The sequence below is a fragment of the Notolabrus celidotus genome, chromosome 4 (genome assembly GCF_009762535.1).
Source record: "Notolabrus celidotus isolate fNotCel1 chromosome 4, fNotCel1.pri, whole genome shotgun sequence".
NCBI classification, from domain to species: Eukaryota; Metazoa; Chordata; class Actinopteri; order Labriformes; family Labridae; genus Notolabrus; species Notolabrus celidotus.
In genome coordinates, this window is record NC_048275.1 from 29,870,994 (window position 1) to 29,897,208 (window position 26,215).

Consider the following 26,215-nt stretch of genomic DNA (forward strand, 5'->3'; position numbering starts at 1 on the left):
CATTTAAAAACTAGGCTGCAGGATATTATTCAAAGCTGTTCTGGCTGATAAAAACACTTTAGCCGTCTGTCGTATGGATGGGGTGTACATGTGAGTAAAAAGCATACATTTTTTGGTATACTTTGTGGTTATTTCGTTTCAATTTTTCAGGTCATCAAACTGCTTCTCATCATGAAATCATAGAATTATAATTAATTTTTTAACAGTGTTACCCATGGGCGCCACCAGGAATTCTGGGCCCCCTGAAAAGATATCTGGCCCCATCACCACAGCCCACCCTACAAAATATAACATTGCTGCTATAATACTGTTTTATTTGCATTAAACAAAAATATATGCTTAAAACTATCCTGGTTAACTGACTCAAATCTAAGCTACGTATCAATATTTTTTTTACAATTCCTCCAATTGTCGGGGGGGGGGGGGGTTATAAGCTATATGTTTTTCCTAAAAATGTCACATTTTGACCAGCTTCTATTGAATTTGTCCATCTGTAGATTTAGTGAGTGTGTGATTCTTTCCATTTGATGTATTTCATTGATTGTATCTACCCATTCTTCTACTGTGGGAGGGTCAGAGTGCAGCCATCGCCTGGTTATATTCTTCTTTGCTGCTGATATCATTACCCTGAACAGATATTTGTCTGCATTTCCAATAAGACAATCTGTTTTGCCTAAAAAAAGGCTTTTAAATTGTTTAGGCATCTTTATTCTAAATATTTGTTCCATTATTTTATGGATCTCTGTCCAAAAATGTGCTATTTTTGGGCATTTCCAGAGTATAGGCCAATGGCCTGCCTCCAGACTCCCACAGTCTCTCCAGCATTTAGGAGCATCTCCTGTAAAGTGGGTCTTCTGTTTTGGTGTAATAAAAAAACTCATCAAACATTTCCAGGTAAACTCCCTCCAGGTGTGTGAGCTGGTGCATTTCCATTGGGATTCACATAAGCTGTGCCATTCCTCTTGTGTTATTCCAAGGTCTCCTTCTTTCTCCCATTTGTGTTTTATATAATCTGTGGAGTGAGTTTTGGATGTTAAGAATCCTCTATATAATCTTGAGATGGTACCTCGATTTAGTGCCCCTGAATATGCTTTCAGCATTTCTTTCAATACTGGTTCTTCCAGATCCACCGGGTTCACTTTGTTACATTTGTTGAAATAATTGCGTACTTGTGAATATCTATAAAGGTCCTGTTGATCTAGAGAGAAATCCTTTTTCAGGGTCTGGAAGTCCTTCAGTTGACCCTTGTGCGTCAGTGAGTAAAATGTAGTAATTCCTTTTTCTATCCATGTTTTGAATCTAGTGTCTAGTTGGTTGGGTATAAAGTCTGGGTCATATGCACACCATCTTATTATCCACAACTTGTCCAGTATATTGTGTTGTGTTTTGACAGTGTTCTAAATTTTTAGCTGGGCCTTTAACCATGGATTTCCTGTTATAGCTATTATTTGAGTCAGATTCTTATTTCCTTATATTGCCTGTGCAGGGGTATCTTTAATCAAGGTCTTCACAGTGTCCTTCCATCTAGCATTATATCCTTGAATGCACAGGTTTAGCAAGGGATGTGTTTGGGTTGAGTAGAAATAATCTTTTAAATTTGGTATTCCCATTCCACCTCTATTTTTTGGGAGTTGTAGTGTTTTGAAACGGACTCTCGGTTTTTTACCTTGCCAGATGAACCTTGAAAGTATTGTATCCCATTCCGTAAATTGCTTTGTTTCTATTTCGACAGGGAGAGCTTGGAACATAAACAGAAGTCTTGGGATAACGTTCATTTTGATAGTTTCTATTCTTTGGGTGAAACTCATAAATGGGTTAGAGTTCCATCTTGACACGTCTGTTTTTATTTTGTTTAGAGGTGGGCCATAGTTAATCTTTTTAATAGTAGTAATATCTCTTGCTAATAACACTCCCAGGTATTTTATTGCTGATAGGTTCCACTTCAAATGGAGCCTGTCTTGTAGCTCCCTTGGTGGAGGGTAGTTAAGTTTTAAAATCTGTGTTTTTTGAATATTCAATTTATATCCTGAGTATTTACCAAAATTTTCATGTAGATTGAATAGTTCCTGAAGTGAGTTGGAAGGTTCGCTTAAATATACCAGTACGTCATCAGCATAAAGTGCCAGTTTGTGTTCATCATTATTAATGTGTATACCTGTGATATTGTCATTTTGTCATTTTGTCTGATCCATTGTGCCAGTGGTTCTATATATAATGCAAAAAGAAGAGGTGACATTCCACAGCATTGTCTTGTGCCATGTTCCAGTTTTATAGGTTTTGACAGATATCCGTTTACTTTAATGTGAGCTGTTGAGTTATCATATAAGGAGTTAACTACATCTGCAAACATTTTGGGGAAGCCACATTTTTCCAGGACCCTGTTGAGGAACTCCCAGCATACCGAGTCAAACGCTTTCTCTGCGTCTAAACTTACCAGTATTGCTTGAAGTTTTTGTTCTTGAATGTGACTTAATACATGTAAGGTACGCATAATGCTGTTGTGCGTCTGCCTCTGTGAAATAAAACCAGTCTGGTCTGTATGAATGAGTTGAGGGAGGACCTTTTCAACTCTTCTTGCTAAAATTGATGTAAATAATTTATAGTCAACATTAAGAACAGAGATTGGCGCAATCTAGTTTATCCTTTCCCTCTTTAGGTATAACTGATATAGTGGCGTCCTTCCATGTTGGGGGGATTTTTCCTTCTTTTAGAGCTTTATTAAACATGTGGAGGAGGTTTGTATTTAGTTCCATCCTAAAGGCCTTATACCATTCTGATGTAAAACTGTCAGATCCTGGTGATTTATTGGTTTTTAATCTACAGATTGCATTATTCAATACTTCTCCCGTTACATCTGTTATTAGGTTTTTTTTCTGGTCTTCTGTTAGGGTCGGTAGTTTGAGAGAACTTAAAAATGTACTAATATTTTGTTCCTCTTCTAGTTGTGCTTGGGTATATAATTTACTGTAGTATTTTTGAAAAGCGGTCTGTATCTCCTCCCTTTTATGTACTTAAGTTCCTGTAGTTGGGTCCTTGAGTTTGTATATTGTGCTATCTGCGTTTTGTTTTTTGTAGTTTTCTTGCAAATAATCTTGAAAATTTTGATCCGGTTTCGTAATATTTTTGTTTAGTATAGACCATCTTTTTTTGTATTTCATGAGTTTGCAGAGTATTTATCTCCTCTCTGATTTTCTTAAGTTTTTTTTGCGACGCCTGAGGTTAGATTTTTCTTATGTTCCATCTCAAGTTCTTCCATTTTTTTAGTTAATTTGATCAGTTTCTGTTCTCTTTCTTTCTTTCTTTTTGAGCAATAAGAGATGATATTTCCCCTTAAAACTGCTTTAAGCGTATCCCAGATAATTTCTGAAGATACACTATTGTCATTTTCCTTAAAAAAAAAGTTATATTTCTTTCTTAACGTGATTTTTAAATTGTGTATCATTGAGGATACTCGCATTCAATTTCCAAAGAGTCCTTTCTGGTGTATTATGAATCTGAATTGTTAGATTATCTGGGGCGTGATCTGATAAATCAATATTGCCATGTTCACATTGTTGTATTCTACAGTTTACTTTCAATCAGATTAAGCCACACTAGATGCTGTGAAAATATGATAATTCCCCACTTGAGGTATGAGACATGCATCTCACAGAGCCGGAAAGTAATTCCAGAAAGGAATTTATGAATGTTCATTTATTTATTCAAACAATTTTAGTTATCTTATTGCAGTTATAACAAAACAAAAGAAAGCATAGTAGAATACACATTTGACTTCAGGCCCATTAATGCCCCCCCCTCCCCATTCGGGCCCTAGGTAGTGAGTCCCACTTTTTCTCCCACTACGACGCCCCTGGTGTTACCTGAGTGTGTACGTTTGGTTCACCTGTCAAACCTGAGTCTCGGCGGCTCCTGCCTCTTTAAATAAAAACCCCGCTAATGAAAATCCACCGGTGACACCCCCTCCCCCTCCTCCTCCTGCCCTTGGCCTCCCTCCTGCTCTCAGCCCGGCCCGGGCACCGGAGCTGTATCCCCGGATCACCGCGGGCTGTCCCAGTCGGTGTGTGGTGGTTTCCGGAGCTGTGGAGAAACAACAGCAACAGGTATTCGTCATTATAACGGTGTTTCACTTGTGTGAGTGCACGTGCTCCTGCTTTCTTCTAGCTAATCTCTTCTTCATCTTTATCTTCATCTTCATCACCAACCGGCAACAGGTTGCACCGCCCGCTCGGGTCACATAAGCAACTTTCCCCCGCTGAATAAGAGAGTGAAGCCTCTGCTTGTTGGAGTCCAAATTGAAGTGATCAATAACACTTATGTTTATTTTATTTGAAGGGTGACGTTGAGTTCCGTACACGAAGCGGCCCTGCTGGGCGGAGCAGAGTGCGGGAAGCAGCAAGAACAGGTGGGCGGTGTCTGTCCACAAATTACCTGAAATACGAGGTAAACTCAGCTGACTCTGCTTATGTAACCTGATAAAAAGCATCACGACACGACTCTTGACATACCACTGGACACTCATTTGAAACTGAATAAAACACAACAAAGATACCTTGTCCAGTTTGAATTTAGTATCTGGATACTTGGTTTTCAGGCTCATGATTCCACCTTTTATATGGAGTTTTTATAAAATATTATTTTCAATGTTATAACTATTCCTAGTTTTCTGTCTAGTTCAAGATGATTCATCTCTTCATGTTAAACAACATTCGTCTGATTCAAATTACTCAAATTTAAACACGATTATCCTTTAAATGTAATCACTGCATTCAGCTAAGAGTCACCCAGAATTGAATAAAGAAGGTTTTTTTTCAGGTTTTAGCACAAGACCACCACTGACAACAGAAAAATATATTACTCACTGAAGGAAACATTCACTATGTAATCCTTAGATTCATGAATATATCTGAGTAGATAATATTTGAATAATCAATCTTGAATTCACCTCCATAATAATCTTAACCATGTCAAAATCAAGCAACAAGTATTTATGGTTAACAGCAGGGGTTCAAGTTTTTTTTTATCTTAACATATCATGGAACATTAGCTGCTTTTAATAATACTTGAAACAGTTTGTTTTCATCCTAAAGGTCAGACGCTCAGCAGGCACACAAACATCCTCTGCTTATTGATGAAGATTTTACATTTGATATAGAGCCAAACCCCTGTTTGATCGACATACTTGACATACATTTGATTTTGACAACATATTTTCTTACTGTTACAGTCATTACATATCCTTTCAAGCTGTAGAAATCATAATGCAGGCCGGGTTTGCAAAAACCTGCATCAATTGAACCTTGTGGTCAGCTATGGAACTGCTGAAGAAACGGCTGTCTTCAGATGTAATCACAGGGCAGAGAGCACAAATTAACATCAGTATTCTCTTAATGAGAAATCAGTGTTTTTATTCTTTACAAATATACATACTGTGTTAACACTTAAGGTATTGCTGCTGACGGACATGATGGCACGGCTGGAGGACTGTGTGACTAGCAGAAATATGTTGCACATGTTTGGTTGTGACCTCCCTGCTGTGTCCACCAAACAAAATGTGCTGTCAAACCCAAGCTTCAACCTCCTGTCTCAAAATATGAAGCCCATGCGGAAGTGTTAAAAACTGCAGTTCATTGAGCATTTGCTTGAGGCTGGCTGCAGAAACACCGGAAACCTCTGACATCATGAGAGGTTTCTAGGGCGGTACGAGGTGGGAAAGTGTAAAATCAATCCGAAACAGTCTCAGTTCAGGTTCAACAAAAAGGAGGGGTTTATTCAACCACAGGTGTAATCACACAAAACAAAAAGGTAACTCAGGTAATTGTTCAAACAAGGTCTCAAAGGTAACTTAAAGCATCCCGTAGGAGAAAATAGTTCTTTTTAAAAATAATCAAAAAAATTAGTCCATTCAACTTAAAGTCTCTGTTATGAAAAAACAAGGTTCCTTTTAGTCACTTTCCTGTGGTCAGTTCTCAGTGTTCCTTCTCCTCTTCCAGCCATGTGCTCCCCTCTCCCAGTCTGATTTCCAGCCCTTTTGTCCTGCCTCAATCAAGGCTCTTAAGCACCTGCAGCTGTCCAGGTAGTGGTGGCTGCTGGGAGTTGTAGTGTGCTTACTGGCGCCCATTTTGTCTGGTTGCTGATAGCCATGGATTATGTAGCACCCATCCACAACCTGTCCCCTTGTGATGCCACACCACATACACACCCATTCAAAGAAGACAATCTTTACAGCAGAAATAAACATGTTTACAGCCTGGTTAAAAACATGGCTACGGTCTGAATAGCTCATGTCTCTATTGGCACACACGGGAGGGGGGAGACTTTTTTTCTAACGCAATGGTTCAGAAGATATTAAGATTACGAGTTTTGCCCATTTAATGACATGACTGACTTGACTGACAGGCGGGTAGCTGTTGGCTAGGAGGCTCAAAGCTGGCCTCTTTACCTCAGACTAGCTCGCCAACAGGCATGTTGAGTTCAGCATTTCCAATATGGCTCCCGGCGACTATTGGCTTCAAAACAGAGCTTGAGAAACAGATGGGTGACGTCATCTTCATTCAAAAAATGCTTTGCATAGACCAGTTAAGATGATCTACCTGCGCACACTTTCAGTCTAATCATACCGTGTGTCCAGCAACAGTGTGCTGATGAGAAATAACACACTGTTGCTATGGAGTATTGACTAATCAGATACAGCCATGTAATAAACGAGAAAACTGTACACAAGTACTTCAAGACAGTTTCTCTGCTTCATTGTAACCAGGTAAATCCGCTGTGTGTGTGTGTGTGTGTGTGTGTGTGTGTGTGTGTGTGTGTGTGTATGTGTGTGTGTGTGTGTAACAGCCTGTTCATCAGCATCAAGTGAACTGAACTGACCTTTGACTTAACTAGACAGCTTTATTAAGAAGCTGTTTAAAATGACAAACTATTCACAAGTGCTCTGAGGTCAGTCATGTTGTTAATGCTGAGAGAGAGATCCACTATCACTCTGCTCTCTCCTTTCGTTAAATAGTCTCACACACACACTCTCTCTCTCTATTTAACACCCTACTCATATAGCTGTTAGATGTGAATGAGTCACACCATGCTTTCTGACTGACTCAATTTATTTTCTTAACTTGGACTAAAAACAGCACCTACAGTTCTAACCTGCAGTGTTGTCCTGAAAATCATAAGGGTTTATTCTTTAGAGAAGAGAGCAGGATTATAACCAGGAAACCACAATCATCATGACTTCATCATAAAACATGTTGTTTTATTTGATTCTGGTTTCATATTTTCCCATAATGTACAATCAACTCCCTTACTCACTTTCAGTCATGTGGAGTCTACTTGTATGAGAGGCTGTGACTATTAATGCTGTTTGTTGCCTGCCACACTAGTCTGTTGTTATCAAACAAGGTAGAGCTTGCGGACATTCAATGGGGAAGCCGGTTATGCTAAAGGGGGCAGAGCTAACTACCCACTACAACCCATAGCTGGATTCAAGTGAGAAAGTTTTTCACGACTCATCAGATAATCCTCCTCACTCACTCTTCTCACAGTGAGCTTCTGTTTATTCCTGATTTCATAAAAACAGGTAGAGTCACAAAGTTTGGGGAAAGCTGTACAGAGATAGAATCAATGTGTCAAGATGAATAAATCTTCGCTGGTCGATACGTCACACCACACGTCACCCAATGATCTGCACGCTGATTGGCAATCGCAGCGGGTATAGATTCGCTGGAGTTCAGATATTTTAACTCTCTCTCGAATAATTCGCTTCATTGGCACATATGAATTCGCGCCACCAGACCACTACTTGCGTCTTTACATGTAATTCATTCGCGCAAATTATTTTATTTGCGTTTGGTGTGAACACCCCATAAGAGCACGACTCCAGCTGTTTTTGAAACCGCCTGCTACAGACTACCTATGTTCGGTTTCGGAAAGCAGAAGTAAACAACAGCCAAGCTGAAAGCGAAACTGCTTCTGTAGCATTCACTTATGATTTTAAAAAGTTAAGAAGTGGTTTATGGAATTAAATAATTTTCACAGAGATAAACAGTTACCTGTGGGATGGGAATCACCTTTTGTAATTACTGGAAGTTACAAGATTCACCAGTGTTTCTGTGCATTGTGGGAAACGCGAGGGTCTCCACCACATACAAAATTTTAGCTATATCAGTACGCACTACTACTATAGTAGGCAGTTTCGAAAGCAACCACGGACAGGCTTTAGGTAGTAAAGGGAATTGACCACAAAAAACAAATGTGACTGAACAGGTATCTTGAAAACAGCTTTTCCAACTGGTATTGGGTTGCAGGATGGTGGTGGTGAAGGCACCGAGGGTAGAATAGACATTGTGGAAGCAAAGAAAGCAGAATGAGCAAAAAACACTGGGAATACTTCTGAGAAAGCTTACGAGCATGAGAGAGCCTTGATACCGCTGGTAGCTGGTACGAATTGGCAGCTTGCTGGAGCTTAAGAGCAGCCACTGATTGACACTGATGTGGGACAGCTGTGTGTAATTAGAGAGACACCTCCGGACTTCCAGCCAATGAAGCACAGAAACTAAAACACAACAGCTCCCTTCAGAAAAATAAACCAAAAACCTGTACTAAATACTAACTAAGGAAACAATACTCTTTCGATCATAAAATAAATGGAATTTTAAATAATTACCAAATAAAATGATTACGTGATAAACAGAAGTGCAGCTTATGCTCTTGGCTTGAAATGTTCATGTTTTTCTGAAGGAATTTTAGCATATCTACATTTTCAGGCAGAAGCTAAGACCTCTGGATGTTCACATTGTCCCCTGCTAATGAAGAAACCCTCTCCCTGGGACAGAGGTGTCTGGTCTGGAGAGTCATGCTTTTGCTAGAGGATAGAAGGGTTTTCTTTCCACCCCGTGACTGGACAGCTTTTGAGGAGAGGGCCTGATATTACTTATCCACTTCTGCCTCAGTCCCACTGGTGGGCTGTGGTGTTTCTCCCCTATGTGGAGATGCTGTCTTCTTCAGAGGAGGTTGTTCCACCTGAGCTTTATGTGCAGTGTCTGTCTAGTCCACAGGCTGTTCTGCTGTGGGTGTAGGGCAGGGAGGCAGAGCTCGAAATCTGGGATTGTACCTTCACCTTCATGCTGGAACGCAGGAAGGTGAATCCCCCTGTGCAGCTGTCTGACAGGTTGTTGAAACTTCTTCATGTTGGTTAGGGTGATGGAGTCCTCTTTGTTGAATGACATTCTCTGTTCGATCATGTGCTTTAAAGGCACAATAAGACATCGTGGGGTTATTTTCATCACACAGCACTGTTGTGGCTTTCTTCAGAGGCTTAAGCAGCCTCAGTATGTCCTCAGCATCGCTGATGTCTGTGCTATCCAGAGTGTCAGTTTCACAGGCTTTACGTCAGACGTCCTTGCTCAGGAGAGCTGCTGTCACAACCGCTTTCTGTTTGAGGTGCCGTTCAGTCATTTCCAGACTGCTGTTGCAGCACGTCGCCACATTGATGATTAGCTCGTGTGTTGGCAGCTCCAGGAGGTTCTGTTTGGACGCCAACACAGCAGGGGCTTTAGAGCTATAGTGGAAGAAGGCTGCAACTCACTTCAATTGCCAAAGTAAACGGCTGACACGGGGCTCGCAGAATTAACACTTGAAGTGCCATGCTAGTCCAGCTTCTCCCACTGCAACATCCATATTATGCACAATATGCATCAATAGAGCAATTGCTTGATTTCTCTTCTTAAGTTCTCATTCTGTATCCAGCGACTACAGAACCTCAGCAATGTTTTCCCCAGTGAGAGTTTCAGAAAGAGGACAAGCTTGAAGTATAAACTCTATCAACTATATTCTCCCACTCGCTGGCTATTACATGAGCTGTGATCGTCAGGTAACTCTGGGTCTCCCTTGAGGTCCAGCAATCCGTTTTTTTAGAAATACTTTCTGCTTGCCTTAGAGTCTTCATCACCTTTGATGTTGTTTCCATGTTAAGTGCACGCAATACAGACTGACTACAGTGTGGGGAAATGAGATATATTGGCTTCAACGTGTCTCAACTTGAAATAAAGGGCCTCATATTCAGTGCCATAAAAAATCCAATGCACTTGGTTATTTCCATGGCTCTTGCACTCGTTTGTGTTAGGGTGCTTGCAAATCTGCTTACGAATGTTGTTTGTCCTTCAATATTTCTTTTCACTTAGGTGTTGGTGTCTCGATGGTATGCCAATGACTTGATAATTGTGGGTCTTTTGCATTGAATGGAGCAGTACCATGGTCAAGTCCTCAATGACTTTGTTCACTAGTGTGACAGATCCTTCCTCCAAATGAATGTGGCCAAGACAAAAGAAAAGTTTTTTCTTTGTTTTTTTTCCAGAGGAGTAGTCCCCATTCTTCTTCTTCTGCCCCAGCCCCATGTGTGATCAAGGGTGAACCGGTGGCAGTAGTACATCAATAGAAATATCTCTGACCTGTGCTTGAAGCAAAGCTTAATTTTGATGTAAACACAGATTTTATTCCTAAAAGGCAAACTAGGTTGTTCTTTTTAAGAAAATTGCTAATTTTTAACGCTGATCTGACTCTAATGAAAATGTTTTATTCTGCTTTTACTGAGTCTGTTATAACTTTGTCTATGATCTGCTGGTTTGGCAGTCTTAGTCTTAAAAACAAGATGAAGATAGGGAAAATCAGCGCTGTAAAATCACTGGAGCCTCTCTTAATGACCTTCAGTACACTTATGAAGTGAGAGTCCTCTCCAAGGCAAAGGCCATAGTTCAGGGCCCCCAGCATCCTTCAAATTAGGAGTTTCAGATGCTTCCATCAGGGAGAAGATTCAGTGCAGCATGAAGAGATACAGACTGTCCTTTATTCAGTTGACTGTTGGCTTTTTAAATAATTTGTAACCACTGTGGATCTTGTGCTGTGTTGTGTGTAGTGTATTGTTTTTAATGTATTTGTGTGGACTACTGTCCACAAAGTGAATTGCCCCTCAGGGACAATAAAGTTAAACTCTACTCTACTCTAGCCTTTCAGCATGGTGCTGTTTTATGTGCTACTTCATGTTGGTTGTGCTACTGTATATGTTCAGCTCTTGCACATAGTTTTTATCTTGCCCGTTATCTTTTTTGCCTTTTTCATCTTCCGACGAGAGAAAGCCAAAATGCTGACATACCTCTGACTTGAAATACGATGGTGCATCCTTAGATGCAAGGTATAAACCTGCTGTTATCCTTGATTCACCAGGAGCAGGAGCAGCGCAAGAGACGTAATGATGCTGAACAAGTCAAAAGCAGATAGCGCCCTTTACCCTGTTAAAAAAGAGTATCGCAATCTCACACCCTCCTTAATTCTCATTTGGCTTTTTGAACAAAAGCAAACTCCACACTCAGATTAAACTGAGATTATTCCAAAACACATTTATCTCACAGTTTGAAACTTTGCTCAACATTCAAGTTTTTACATTAAAAACTGTAAAATATGGAAAAAAGCATAATACCACCTCTTTAAACTCATACCTAGAGCTGGACTCAGTCACCTGTGAGCATGTCTTTACACAGTGGGAGGAAGTTGAAGTTTCTCGAGGTAACTCACACAGGTACAGAGAGAAAATGCAAACAGAGAGTTTCCAGCGGGTGAGTTCAAGCTAACAACCTTGTTGATAATTAGGCTAACCACCAGTGCTAACCATAGCAACATTTATTTCAGTAGGACAAAGACTATCCCATTTTATATTGCCTGTTCAAGACATGACTGTCATGTCTAGCTGTCATTGTACAACTTGGGGAGTGTGGGTGTGAGTGTCTGAGTGCCTGTATATGAAGTCTATGCTGTGTGTTAACATGTTGAGCCTCTTCAACGATGTAACGTGGTGTAGAAATACACAATGGGACATCAATTTTTTGCCATAGTGGGGCTCAAAAAGTATCAAAGTGAAGTGATGGCAGAGCTGAATTATGGTCAAATAAAGTCAACAAGCAGACAAGGGTTCAAGTCAAGTTGACACATTCAGTTGATGTTGAGTTATTTAAACTACAAATGCAATCTTTTTCCTAAACTTCATCACATTATTTTTCTTTTTAAATCAAACCAAAGAAAGAGTTACTCGTTACCTGTGTGAAAGTAACAGGCGCACTATTGGAGATATTTTTTTGAACTACACACAAACTGAAATGTTGGTGAAATATCTGATAAATGTACTCTTAGGGAGGTCTCCTCCAGCGACACCTCACCATGTCTGCATCAGGTTCCTCTCTGTGACAAAGTGTCTAAACTTAGCCGGTGAGGTAACAGACTGAGCAGATCAGACTGCACTCAGATCGGCCTGTTAGTCTCTGTAGGGGAGCTGGAGAAACATAAAAAAGTCAAAGGTTTGAGAGAGGAAGTTGTTTCACTGAGTTGTTATTTGGTCAATGAAAGTAAAAATGATCTTTAAAAAAGTGTTCTTATCTTTATGAAGCATGACAGAAAGCACACCTTGTATTGATAGAAACTTTGAATCTTTAATAGCAATTTAGCTGTGTCGTGTGCAGTGTGTGTGCAGTGTGTGTGTGTGTGTGTGTGTGTGTGTGTGTGTGTGTGGGGGGGGGGGAATTCTCACCTGTTGTTGTTAGCACCTGCCTAATATAAGAGCATTCCCCTGTTGAAGATGTGTGATTGCACCGACAAGACTTTGTCTTGTAACAATGCTGTAAACACTAATTTACACAGGAGGTATTTATATGAAGCTCTTGTCATTAGAGTGTCTGTCATATTCAGACTGGAGATATGATGTGTATCACAATCCGGTATAGGTGTAAAATGCTGTGATATATGTGTGATATATGTGTGATATAAATACAGTTAGATGTTGGTGTTAATGTTTCCATTAATAAGTTCCTCCCTGTCTGTTTACATTTTAAGTTTTGAGTAGAAGAAGAGATAGCTAACATTGTTTGAGTGTGCACTGTATATCAAATAGTTTCACCCTTTAGCTAACAGCTTGAAACCAACGACCTTGATGTAATATCCATCTGCCACTGACCTTTCAGCTATCAGACCCACTTAACTCGTGGCCTTTCAGTTTGTGCTTTATCACCATGAAGATAATGAGACGTTTCCTGGCGTCGCCCCTGATTGGGTCCGAGGGAGACCCTGGGCATAATGAGAATCAGGGGGAGGGAGGAATGGGGGTGTTCAGAAGAATCTTCTGGTACTATATTAGCCCTAGTGATTCACGGCGAGCCTGGCATACCAGGTGTCCCCTTTCACGCCATATATGTACACCCCCCTCCTTTCTCTTCCCACCCTGACTCACCCTACCTCACCCTGCCTCACCCCTCCACCCCCCACAATGCAACAGGGCTATCTCTGGCTATTCTTAGGCTGTCACTTCAGCTCCTCTGAGCAGGCAAGTCCCCTTCTTTCTCCTCGCTCAGTTTCTTCTTTTCTGTCTCTCTCTCCCTGGTTGGTGATTTGACACATTATTTCTTTCATGTCAGGTATTTCTCTCAGTCATCTCACCTGAATTATAAACTTTTCTCTGTCACCTTTCAGAGGCTTCTTGCTGCCAGCTGGTCCTCCCATCCCTCCAGCAACTGTGGGCTTTTTTAAAAATCGTTTTTAATAATCATCCATTTCGGAGGATCTTTTTAACTGTGTGGAAGAATGAGCGCCTACACTGTGACACTACCTGGACCTGGCCCCTGGGGCTTCAGGCTGCAAGGGGGGAAGGACTTCAATATGCCGCTGACCATCTCCAGGGTAAGACAGCACTGAAATCTAAGTCCGAAAATGACTAGTTTACTGAAGAATCTTCTTTTTGTCTCAACTGGAACTACTCTATCCCTCTACAGCTCAATCAATGCAAATGAACCCACTGAATGGCATGTTCAACACATTTTTGATCAATGAAGTACACATTGATTTATGGATTTTGGTGATTTTCCAAGCCAAACATCATGTTTCTGACTTCTTCAAGTGTTTTTATGACCCATCAAGTCATTCATTTCCAACTTTCTTGCTTTTATGCTTTACTTTTTTCAAAACAAGTAACAGAAATCTAAAATCAGTAGAGCCAGAAATAATTCATTTAAAAACTCTGTAAATGAGTGACAAACACAAACAAGACGTGGTGTCTTGTTGTTACATAGATGATCATGTAACCTTAACGCCTCAAGGAGGAGTTTTGCAGGGGAGCGTGGTCGTTTGTCCTCGTTGTCTGTCATCCCTCTTTTATTAACTGTCAATACAAAAATATGCTCTAAAAATATAACCTCATTAGGAAAAGAGGAAGGGAAATCTAGTCATATTTTTCTTAGATCTAGAACTGCATTAAAAAAATGAATAAGGACAATATGAACAGGTAAAATAACACCAAAGCAGGTTGCTGAATAAAAATGAAGAACATTTTTGACAGATTTGTTGTTTGTGGGTATTTTCAACTGAATTGATGAATTTAAAAAGTCAAGGTTTGATTAAATAATTCACATAGATCAGATTCACCACATGAGTGTCTGTAATGTTAACTTTAGGATTAGGCAAACAGCACACGTTGAGGGCATCAAGTCTCTGCAAGAACATTTGTATAGTTCATTAAAATGAATGAAATCAGCTGGCAGCCCTGGAGGAAACATGCTGTCTACTTTGGTAAAACAGCTTTAATGTCCTTTAAAGCTGCTCTGGGATTCTGTGACACCTGCTTCTCTGCTTCTTTTCTGTCTTTTGCTCTCTGTTTCATGCTGATTGTTTATTCTCCTCCTGCTGGTTTTGATGTAAAACAATAATTTGTGGTTGATTCAGAAACACATGCAAAGCTTTCAGGGTGAGATCGGCAGCCCCCCGGCAGCCCTGGTGGCCCCACGAGGGTGAGACGGCTGCCAGGATTTGTCAGGGAGGCCAAAAGCAGAGCCTGGGGCCTAAAAGTGGAGCTGGTGTTGGTTTCACAGCCTCAACGCTCTTAATAGACAGAGGAGGAATGAATAGACCACAGAGTGGGACAGAAATCACTTCCCTGCCTCGTCTCTCAACCGTACTGTAATTCTTCATTTAACAAGTCAAAACCTTTGACCTGCTCCCTATTGGCTGCTTGTTGGTGGTTTAAAATTTAATTCAGTTAAATACCTTCACTGTTGGAGGAATTTGTTTCACTCTACAAATCTTCTTGCTGCTGTAACAGGAATGGCAATGAGTAATGTGCAGAAAGAGGAACATTTTTATTGATCAGGAGTTCTTTAGATTGTTGTTGAAGTTTTATCAAAGCCCTGAAAAGAATGTCAAAGTCTGAAAGGGATGAAAGACATGATATGAGGTTCAAAATGTTGCTTTAATTAAACATTGGAAAGATGTTGAAGCAGGCAACCATTGACACAGTATGTCAACCTGGTTATTTGTCCTTTGGTTCTCCTCCATGGTTGACCTCTCAATGCGGCCAAAATAGCTTTGTGGTACTGCAAAGAAGAAAATGTACAAAACCAATTGATTGTACAAAAGTAATGTACTGTACTAATGTACTTTACTGAATGGAAAAAGTGTCCACCACATGTTCTCAGAGTCCAATGTCTCATCTGTAGTTTGCTGGTACCGGTCAACAGACAGTTCAAAACACAGAGAAAATCTGTTTACAACACAGAAGGCATCAAATAATCACAGTGGAGAGGAAGGTTTTTGTGATTTATGGGCCTCTGGAGGTCTTTTATTTGCTTTTGATTTGGATTTCATATGCTGCTAACTGTTGCCTTCATTGTTGTAATTGATGATAGAAATAGTTGGCAGTTAACTCAACAGTTGACAACCAAACAAAATACTTTCCGTGTCCGTCAGAACCGTTGGCTGTTGTGTGTATTTACATGTGCTTTAGGGTTAAAGGTGTAAAATCATCCATCCATCTTCAAGGGTTAGAGTCTTGTAGCAAACCCAAGAGGTAAGGGTAAGGGCAAGAACTTGGGGAAGGTGATAGATTGTAAGCAGTCCAAAAGGTTAAGGTTAGGGACCAAGACCACAGACCAATACCAAGGGTTATGGTTAGGCATTAAACTCCAGTGGTTATAGCTGCAATCCAACTATACCGCAGAGTTTGTGAGGTCACATGAAGCTGACAGTAGTCTGATGTCTGTAGTCAGAGCTTGATCCAATAAAGGCAACTGGACTTGGTTGAAATTCTTGACAATATTTCACCTCTCTTCTGAGTTGTCTCTTCAGTTCAACATGAGTTTGACTTCTAGGAGGTCAGAGGTCAACTATGTAGGTTGTACATGATAGTACAAATGAGATTGTACTGTATTTGTGTCTGTACAATGATATACTTTACAGATATTTTTTACATTTAAAGATTTTTCAAATGCTTCAATCATAAACATGTCAAGATTTCTTCAAAGCCTTACTTAAAGACTCATACTTTGAAGGTTTATGTTACTCACAAAAAAATAACTTAAGAAAACAAACACTTTTTGATTTGATATTTGTCAGTTTAACACTGCAAACTTAAATCAAGTGTATTCCCCATTTGAACTGTCTGTGACCTCTGACCCCAGCCTCTGAATGTTCTGCAGGTTTTCTGTGAGCTAGAGCCTCCTCTGTGTATGACAGAAGGTCAAACGAGTGATGAAATTCATTAACACTCATCCTTCCGTGAAGGTGGTGTTACTCTGATTGAATGGAAACATGCTTCAAGGTGTGAGGACGGTTAATATGTGTTCCTGGAAAAGTTTTGATTCAGAGAAACAGTAAATCTTCTAAGAGACATGAGCTGCAGGTGTCTGATGTGTCTTCATTGGGAAATGACAAACAGCTCTTGTTTTGTCCCCAACTTAAAAACTTTAAAGCTCTCTTGTGTATTCTCTAGAAATAGAACTGTAAATGGATGCCGAGTCTGTTGGCCAGTTACATGATTTTGGGTGTCAGAAGTCTCTATTTGTAGTGTGAGTAGTATTGTCTGCTGGTGTTAAAGCAGGCCTTGGTTGTTTACAGGAAAACAGTATTTGTGGAAAACAAAAAAGGCAAAAGGGCCTGGCGGTAATATATGATTCATAGTCCTTGATCATATCAGCATTCTTGTTATGATCATTAAGCTTTGATTAATCTCTGTAAACAGATATCTGCATGAAAGTGCAGGGAAATTATCTTATCTTAAAAGCTAAAATTTTGTTTAAATTCTCATTCAAAAACAGTCGTGGAGGTCTGTTGTTAACATTACTCGTAATGGCTTTGAGTTGGTTGAGGTTAGGCCAGGAGATGTATTTAGATAACTGCACAATACATTATTTACACCAATGATAAGAATAGTCAATGATAAGAATAGTCATGGCAGCTCTTTGGCTGTTTACACTTAGCATTAGCATATTTGACATATGATTATTGATAACTGTCGGCGTTAAGTGCCAACTGCGGTTGTCTATTTTTGGCTGTGGGTGTTAAACGTCCCTCCAGGGAGTTAACTACTGTAATTACACATCACTAGCTAACACTGTAAAACCATAAAGACTGCACAGTATGCATTCATATCTTTGGAAGACGTCTCAGCGAATGTTTGAATGCTGATGTCCATCAGCCAATAGAAAGTAACCATTACGTAATTCATTCAAATTAGCATTTCCAGATGGCTTCTTTTTCTTTTTTCTGTTTCTTACTGAGATGACTCAAACATACTGATACTGATAACATACTGATGATATAACATAAAGAATTTGGAGTTGAGGAGCTCAGTGAGCCAGGTCTGCGGGCAGTCTAAGCCTTTTGTAAGATATGCTTATTCTTATTTTTACTTCTTTAATTTTAATTGCTAATAACTTTTAATAATTTATATTTTATAGGTTCTTGTTTGCTTTATATGTTTTTGCACTGGCTACTTTGCTACTGACACTTGAATTTCCCCATTGTGGGACGAGTAAAGGACTATCTTATCTTATCTTATCTTATCTTATCTTATCTTATCTTATCTTATCTTATCTTATCTTATCTTATAGTAGCAAAACTAAGAGCTGGTCCAAGCTTGAGCCAGCTCTAACTATAAACTTTAACAAGCTTAAAGCATTTAAAACCTACATTTAAAAGTATAGGATGTCTCTCACCTGGACCCTGACTTGTAGATGATTCCAAAGGAGAGGGGCCTGATAACTGAAGGCTCTACCTCCCATATTACTGTTGGAGACTAAAGCTAACAGGAGCAGGCCTGTATTCTTGGAGCATAGTGTTCTGGAGAGGTAATAGGGCAATATTAGTTTTTAGGATGTGATGATGTCTAACCATTTAGAGCTTTGTAGTTCAGAAGATTGACTTTAAATGAAGTTTAAATAGATGTTTGATAAAGATTAGGGCAGTAACGGGATCATCTGTCTGTCTTTAGTGAGGGACTTTTTGCTAAACGTCACACTGAACTGACACAATGAGACCCGTCAGCTGTTCACACACACACACACACACATACTCACACACACACACACACACACACACACACACACACACACACACACACACACACACACACACACACACACACACACACACACACACAAACACAAACACAGAGCAGGCTCAGTCATTCAGGAACAGCTGACGAGGAGCTTCCCCTCTGCTCTCTCTGTGGTTCGTAGTATTCCATGACTCCATCACACGGCCATGTCGGCACACAGACACTCAGCTGTTTACACATTATACTGGTCATCAAGCGTCACACATTGACAGGAGGACACAACTCTACAGTGAGGTGACAAAAATATAATGATTAATTCAAAAGTTGACAATCATACCTCATTCTTACATTGATTGATGTGCTGACATTCAGTAAGGTTGTATCTAAATGTATCAAGAGTATATATCATTCATCCTCTGACTTTCTTTCTGTGCTCAATTTTATGGCTACTCAATAAGCAGCGCTGCAACAGTGTGGTATTTTCCTGACCTTCAGACCTGCCTGTCTGTGAGATATTTTGGTACCAAAATGGCACAGCATGGAGCTCCATTCAAATGAGGAAACATGAAGCTGTTTGCTGGTATTTTGATGGAGAACATATCCTAGACTAAGAAGAGATAAAAACACATCAGTCTACTGACATACTGGTGATTGTATCCGAAAGAGCAAGGGAAATACTTTCAGCAGATGTGTACCAATGTCAATGTCATTGCTGTTTTTACAGTAGTAGTAGTAGATTAGTCATCACTTTGTTAACAATGTTTGTTAAACAGGAATCAGACATGGGAGTCAGCACTCAAACAAACACCTCTTAAGAAAAGAGCTTCCCTCTGAAAAGCTCATTAATCTATCCCCACACACTGTACGGGGGGTTATATGTTTTTATAGTTCATTGTTTTTGAAGATATTAAATTTATGAGTTCCGCATATTAACGGGCAACGCTGACTTGACTGACGGGAGGAAACCTTGTAGCTGCAAGCAAGGAGGCTTAAAGGCCAGTGAGACAGGTCTGTCAGCAGTCTAAGCCTATAGTAGCAAAACTAAGAGCTGGTCCAAGCTTTACTAGGTACTAGGGCGGTATTAGCATGAAAGTCAGCACTTAAACAAAACCTCTTTAAGAAAAGAGCTTATCTCTGAATAGCTCATTTATCTGTTCCAGACACTGTACAGTGTTATTATTATTTTTATAGCTCACCTTGTAGCTGCTTGCAAGGAGGCTTAAAGGCCCACCTCAACTCTTCCTTTTTGCCGCTAGTGAAGGCATTTTTACCTTTTATGATAGAACAGCTGAAGAGAGACAGGAAACGTGGGGAGTAGAGAGTGGGGAAATACATGCAGCAAATGGTACCGGCCGGGAATCAAACCGGCGACCTCTGCGACGAGGACGACAGCCTCTGAATGTGGGGCACTTAGAACGCTAGGCCACCATTGCCCCGACTTACTTCAGCCTGGTGCAACAGGAGCATCTAACAAAAAAACAGTCTTTGAGAATATACATTTATTTCTTAAGAGATTTATTCTGCTAATGAACACTTTCACAATTAAATGATGCTCTCAGTAGCTAATATTTTGCGTTCTTTAATGCAGTCCAATGTTTTATTTCGTAAATTATTGTTCAATCTGCAATAGAGTCCCTGGTAAAGCTGTGTTAGCTTTACTGCTAACTTGACAAAAAGGATAGCAGTGTACCAGAGTGTCTCTATTCTGCTGTCCAATATGGCTCCTTCTTGTTAAAAAACATTCAAGATTTCTATCAGCCTTAAAAACACCCCCAAACTAACAACACAATGGCAGAGTTCACTTGTTATATTCTCTCTGTGTTGGAGAGCTGCATTTTATGTTGATGATCTTAATGTTTCTGTGAGAGACGTCAGAGTACAGTAACTCATTCATCCATTTTTTAGTGTTCTTGAAGGAAATAATCAGAATCAGAAATCATTTTGTCACTATAATAATGAGGACCTGCCAACAGCTATGAAACGAGTTAGAGGAATAGAGAAATATTGGATGATTTCCTCCCATTTTTTGACAGTTTGTATGTGTTTGATCTCTGTGTGGTCCCAAAGATATGTATTGCACTGATTCAAATCCTGTGAAATACTCCATCCTCCTCTGACTCATCCTGCGGCAAGTCAGCATGTGAATGACAAGCTTGTTAGACACACACTTTAAATCTGACCATTTTCATATGAAATGTGTTGAGGATATAAATAAACACACATGAGCAGCAGCACAAAACGCACCAGAGCCTTGTTGGGAATGATTTCTATGTGTGTGGCACCATGTGGAGATAATCTGCTCTCTTTGTGGCAGCAGGATAGATTAATACTGCATTTTCTGAATCTGAAGGCTTTTATCACAGAGCCAGAGAGTTATAGGATGAGCGAGGCACTGTGGACACTTCCCCATCATCCCTCTGGGCTCAGCAGTTGATTGTTTCCTCAGGTTCAGAGCAGCAGGTCTGGGGAATGAAAAATGGTATTAACAGGGAGATGAGGCAGAATCAAACTCTGCTGCTGGGGACTCACAGTTTGAGAGAGATCAGGGTTCAATTAACTGTATGGGTATAATCAATTCACCCTGGACATAACTACTGGTACTATGCTGTATGTTTGTTTTTCAAAATATGGACAGAATTACAGTCTGCAAGAATATTGACACTGTTATGGATATAACCATTTAGATTCAATTCTAAAATACACCATCCTAATGTAGCCCCACCTCAGCAGATGTCCTTTGAAGGAGCCTAGGGTTTGGAGCAGGATATGTGTATAAAGTTGAAAGTGAAGTTTTGAGTGGACTATCATGCTTTTGGTTTGAGTTTAAGTATGATGTTTTTTTCACTAAGTCAATAAATACATATTTAAAAATGTAACTTCCTTAAAGCTGCTGTTGGTAGTCACAGAGTAAACATCTGTTCAGTGAGAGGGACTTTGAATGTCAACACTATCCCTCCCAACCAGATTTCCTCTTAGCCCCCCAACACAGATCAGCGTGTGCAGTCATGATAGTGCCAGACTCATAACCAATCGGAGGACGTAGTAGGGGCCGCCCCTTTACCAATCGGGACAGAGGAGATTAGCTATGATTGGTCCGTCATAACGGGAACGAGGGGAATAATAACATTGCTTGATACAAAGGCATTGGAAAACACAGAGATTTTGCAGTAGTCTCACATTACTCCACTTACCGATGAGTACCGATGGGCATTATGACCTTTTATCCAAACCCAGCAGAAAAAAAATAAAGTTTTTTACACCATTCCTACCAACAGCAGCTTTAAGTTGCAGTGGCTAAAATTTTCCCAGCTTGTGAACATAAACGTATGCAGCAACGTAATCGGTCTGCTGATTGTTTGTGAGAGGTGTCCCTGTATTGATGAGGATACTTGAGAAATCATTTGTACAAAAATATATATTTTTGTAAAGAAATGATCCGTAACAAGCAGGATATGGTGACATGCAAAGTCATATTTTCATCCATGCAGAAAGAGTTAATTTATCTCAGAGTAAGTCTGATCACGTAACAACATATTGATGTATACTTTGTATCTCATTTTGCTTCATCATGTCCATAAACCTGTATTTGTAAATACATATATATATTTTCGTGGGATCATATTGAGTTCAACCTTTTTCTGGTTCTTGCAGTATTCTTTATTTTTCATTGTTATATATTTTAGCATGTGTATAATCAAGAGGTGTTCTCCACAAGATGTCCCAGCAGGTTTGAATGCTCCGTCCTCTCCTAGCTGCACTGACTCGCTGGATGTCATAAAGACTGCAGTCATGTCTCAGCCACACTGCTGAACTCTGCAATAAAGCACAGTGACATTTTCTCTAAAAAGCCACATGAGGCTCCAGGCGTGGCTGAAATGTCACAAACACTGCTCGGATTTTTATTCTGCTGAGACAGGAGATGCTGAGTTTGTACATGAGATTGTGCAACATTATTACATGGATCATGACTGAAAAGGAGAATTCTTGTTTGACTTCACTTTTCTTCTTTTAAAAATGAAATACCGGTATGTTACGTTCTGCAGCAGTGTGAGGTCTTTGAAGTTATGTTGTTATTTGCACCAGAGTTTGTGGAGTTGACTGGAAACATACATGAGGAATGTAAAATGCTTTCGACTGACAGCTGACACATTATGTATTTGCTATATGTTTACATGCATGTTATTTTGAATGTAAGAAGAGTGTGTTTACAGCTACTGAAGGACATGAATATTGATTTAACAGTCACGTGAATTTATTTGTGGCAGCAAGATTCAATAATCCTCTTATTTTCAGAGGAAGACCTTTAAACTCTTACATTATAGATGTGTGTTGAGTTGTCATCGTTGTCAAATTGGAACAAAAAAATATTTTTTTATTGCAAGTTGGACTTCTTGTGTAAGCTTTAGTCATAATACCGATGCTTGATCTTGATGCTGACTCATGTTGTGCAGAGATGCTTAAATGTGGATAAAAATGTTGTTTCTGCCCGTCTGTCTCTATCAGTCTGACTGCTGCTCTCCAGCTGAGTGTGGCTCTGAGAAAGTTTTACAGTCTATGTGAAAGCCGAGCTCTCAGTAACTGGACTCCTGCTGTAACACAGTGGGCTGACTCAGCGCTCAGGGAGCTCCTGATGACACTGCATCCTGTTACAGCTGCACTTGATCAGGAGATCCCAAACGGTTCCCCATCAGGGAACACCACAGTGAACCTTTTAGCCGGACTGATCTGGACTGATTTTTGTAGGCTACATTATTATTGTCCTTGTTAAAGAAAAACAGAAAGAGGTGCCAAATAGGCCAGTGAGCCATAGTTAGGGCCATAGCAAAGACTTTGTAAAACATGACGAGGCATTTTGAAGCATAACGATGGCAGACACTTTATTAGAAATGCTGACTCCACCAAAACTTTGGTCAACCTAGGAACAAGCAAAGAGCTGATGTAGTCAGGCCTTTGGGCTCCTGAAAAACAGCCACAATGTACCCACCTGTCAGTCAACCAAGTCATGCACCTTATTGCGCATATTTGTGTCTAACTCTCTGCCTTTCTATTACCTTAAAGGTTGCATTGTAGATGTAACCAAATGTGCAGTGTGCATTGTGGGTGAGTCAAAACTGTTTTTTGAGCCACGTTCATTTCTGATATAAAAATGGCCAAGAGAAGCATTTTAACATAGGACCTCACTAGGAGTCCTTAGTTTTTGCAGCCAGTCTCAAGGGGACACTCAAGGGACTCCATTTTTTTTTGTACTTCAACCCCTTCAACACCTGATGTTGCTGCTCAGGCCACTGGCTCGTTGTCACAGCTGAAAAAAATTTCTTAAACAGAATCAACAAAATGCCAACAAAAATATATCATGGAGTACCACAGAGACTCAAAAAAGACGGAGTTCAAAATTATATAGATATGAACAAGAACCCCAAAGAGAACAGGTACAGAGAAACTCTAAACAACCTTTGAAACTAAAACTACAAAGCAACAGTAAAAGGCAACAAATGCCCCACAAACTGAAGGATTCTCTAGTTAACCCTAAAGAGAAGAGAAGTTTCAAACAGACTTCAATGACCCTGAAGTGACACAAATTGACAGGAGGGATCCAAAATAACTTCAAAGAGATTCAATATCACTACATCAAAGCAGAGAATGACTGCAAAGAGTTAAATACTACAAAGAGAGATCAAACATAAAAAATTTACAACAAAAAATTAAAAAGGAGTGGTACAAACATAGACTGTATAATATAATGGACATAGTACCTCTGACGTCACTCATCTGTTCCTGAGTGCTTTTTTGAAGCCAATCGTTAGCAGGTGCCATATTGGAAATACTAAACTCAACCAAACGTCGTCCGAGCTGGTGTGAGGTAAAGAGGCAGGCCTTTAGCCTTTTCACTAACAGCTTCAGAGTGTTCGCCTGTCAATCAAGACAGCAAAGTCCTTATTTGGGGAAAAACTCACAAGTTTGATACCTGAAAATACTGAGTTATAAAAAAAATCATCCCCCTTACAGTGTGTGCCGATATAGAAATGAGCTACTCAGACCCAAACTGTTTTTTTAAACAGGCTGTAAACATGTTTATAGCACTTCTGCATGGGCTTCATAAGACCGGAGGTTGCCTTTTGGGAACAAAGGGTCTCAAAGGATAAGAAAAGAAAACAAATTAACTCCATTCAACCAAAAGGAGATGCAAAGACCCCGCTGTATTGGCCAAGGGTCCACCATTGGGTGCATCTGAACCCCACTTATTTTTGTCCTGGGTTCCTTTCTATCTACAACTGTCCTGTCAAGCATAGGCCAAAAAGAATCTTATAATTCCACCCAAGTTAACATCAGAATCAAAAAGACTTCAAACAGACATAAAGTTACTGAAAACACACTACAAAGAGAAGCAGTGGTACCCTTGGTATTTATTCTTGTATCTTAATAGTTCTTCTTTACCTGGAATGAGTTCTTCTATGCTCCAAAACTCTAGTTTACACATTGTTCTGTTCTATTTATTAAAGCTGCCACCTGCACCTGCTGTTTCACTGCAGTGTACAACAACTGATTTCAGGTCATTTATGAACTGAGAATCTCAAACAACCAGTTGAAGTTAAAAGACAATTTAAAGTTAGTCGAAGTTAGCAAATGTTAGCATAATAGTAATACTCATGAAATTCCCACCAGCCTACTGGTAAAAGATGATGTTGCTTCAGTTTGAAGCGTTAGCACTTGAACCATTCAGGGTTAGTAGTGCAACAGCTATTAATAAGTCAGTTTTTTTTATCGCACGGGGAACAGATAGTGTCTCTGTGAGTTCAGGGTATTGAACTTTTTGCCCCTGAAAATTGCAGTGATCACAGTAAGCGCTCCTGCAGCACCCTGGCATTTATCTCTGCTGCCTGTAGCCGCAGCTCAGTGAGCCTGCAGAGTGGCAGCAAGCGGCTGCAACTGCTGACAGGCAGGAGGCTGTTTATAGCCTTCGAAGGTCACACACACACACACACACACACACACACACACACAAACACACACACACATACAGGTCTTATCAGTTACGCCTCTGCTCTTCTATGTCTCTTCACATCTACAGTTACAGACCCACAGAGTCACTGCTGGGGGGTTTGTGTTTGATAATGTCCAGATTCACATTTTTAACCCAGCTGGATGATCAGAGATGAATTTGGATTGAAGCATCTAGAAGTTGACCCCCTCTTCCTCCTCATTCCAGCCTCTAAGCTGTTCCAAAGTCCTTAACTTGTCTTAAACAAATAGTAGGCCATATTTTTCTACACGTTAAAACGGAAACAGCAGCGGACATTCATTGTCGAGAAGAAGAGGAGCATGTGTGGACACTATGGCATGAACACAGGATGTGCACAGTGTGTATAAAGTGTGTGTGAAGTGTGCAAAGTGTATGTGGGTCAGTGTGAATGGCTCACAGCGAAAGTGGGCCACTCTACAGCCTGGACAGGCCTCACATTGTTCGAGCTCAATGAGCAGTTTCCTGAAAGACAAACTCTTGTTCACGTTTAATCCCGTCGGACATGGTGAAATAATCTGAGATCAGATGGAGTCAGCCAACAAACACTAACAGAGCAGGAAGAGGGAAAAAAAGAGCACAACAGGCGGCTGAAGTGATGTAACAGAGAAGATCAGTGTATGAAGGGCATGTTTCTGACAGCTTTGAATGAGTTGTAAAAAATGTTACATCATGAATTAATCAGTGGACTGATGGCCATAATATCCTGTAGTGCTGTTTGAACATGTTTCAGACCAGAAGTAATCAGGATGAGGCGCTGCTGGGATTTGAACCCAGGATGTCTTGCTCATGAGGGAGGGGCTTTGACCAGCAGGGCCATAGTTCAGTTTGTAGTGATCAGA

The 26,215-nt window shown here is 40.1% G+C and overlaps 1 protein-coding gene across 2 annotated transcripts in view; it reads left to right on the forward strand.

Annotated features, from left to right (window-relative positions):
* The first annotated feature begins 3,807 nt into the window (after positions 1–3,807).
* Positions 3,808–26,215, forward strand: part of LOC117811992 (LIM domain-binding protein 3-like) — a 60,745-nt gene continuing 38,337 nt past the window's right edge. The window contains exons 1-3 of one of the 2 annotated variants that reach the window (XM_034682502.1): positions 3,808–4,100; positions 4,333–4,440; positions 13,504–13,710. In XM_034682502.1, the coding sequence (XP_034538393.1) occupies positions 13,615–13,710 (96 nt within the window). In that variant the 5' untranslated portion in view covers positions 3,808–4,100; positions 4,333–4,440; positions 13,504–13,614. The remainder of the gene's footprint in view (positions 4,101–4,332; positions 4,441–13,503; positions 13,711–26,215) is intronic. The other variant, XM_034682503.1, reaches the window with a different exon arrangement.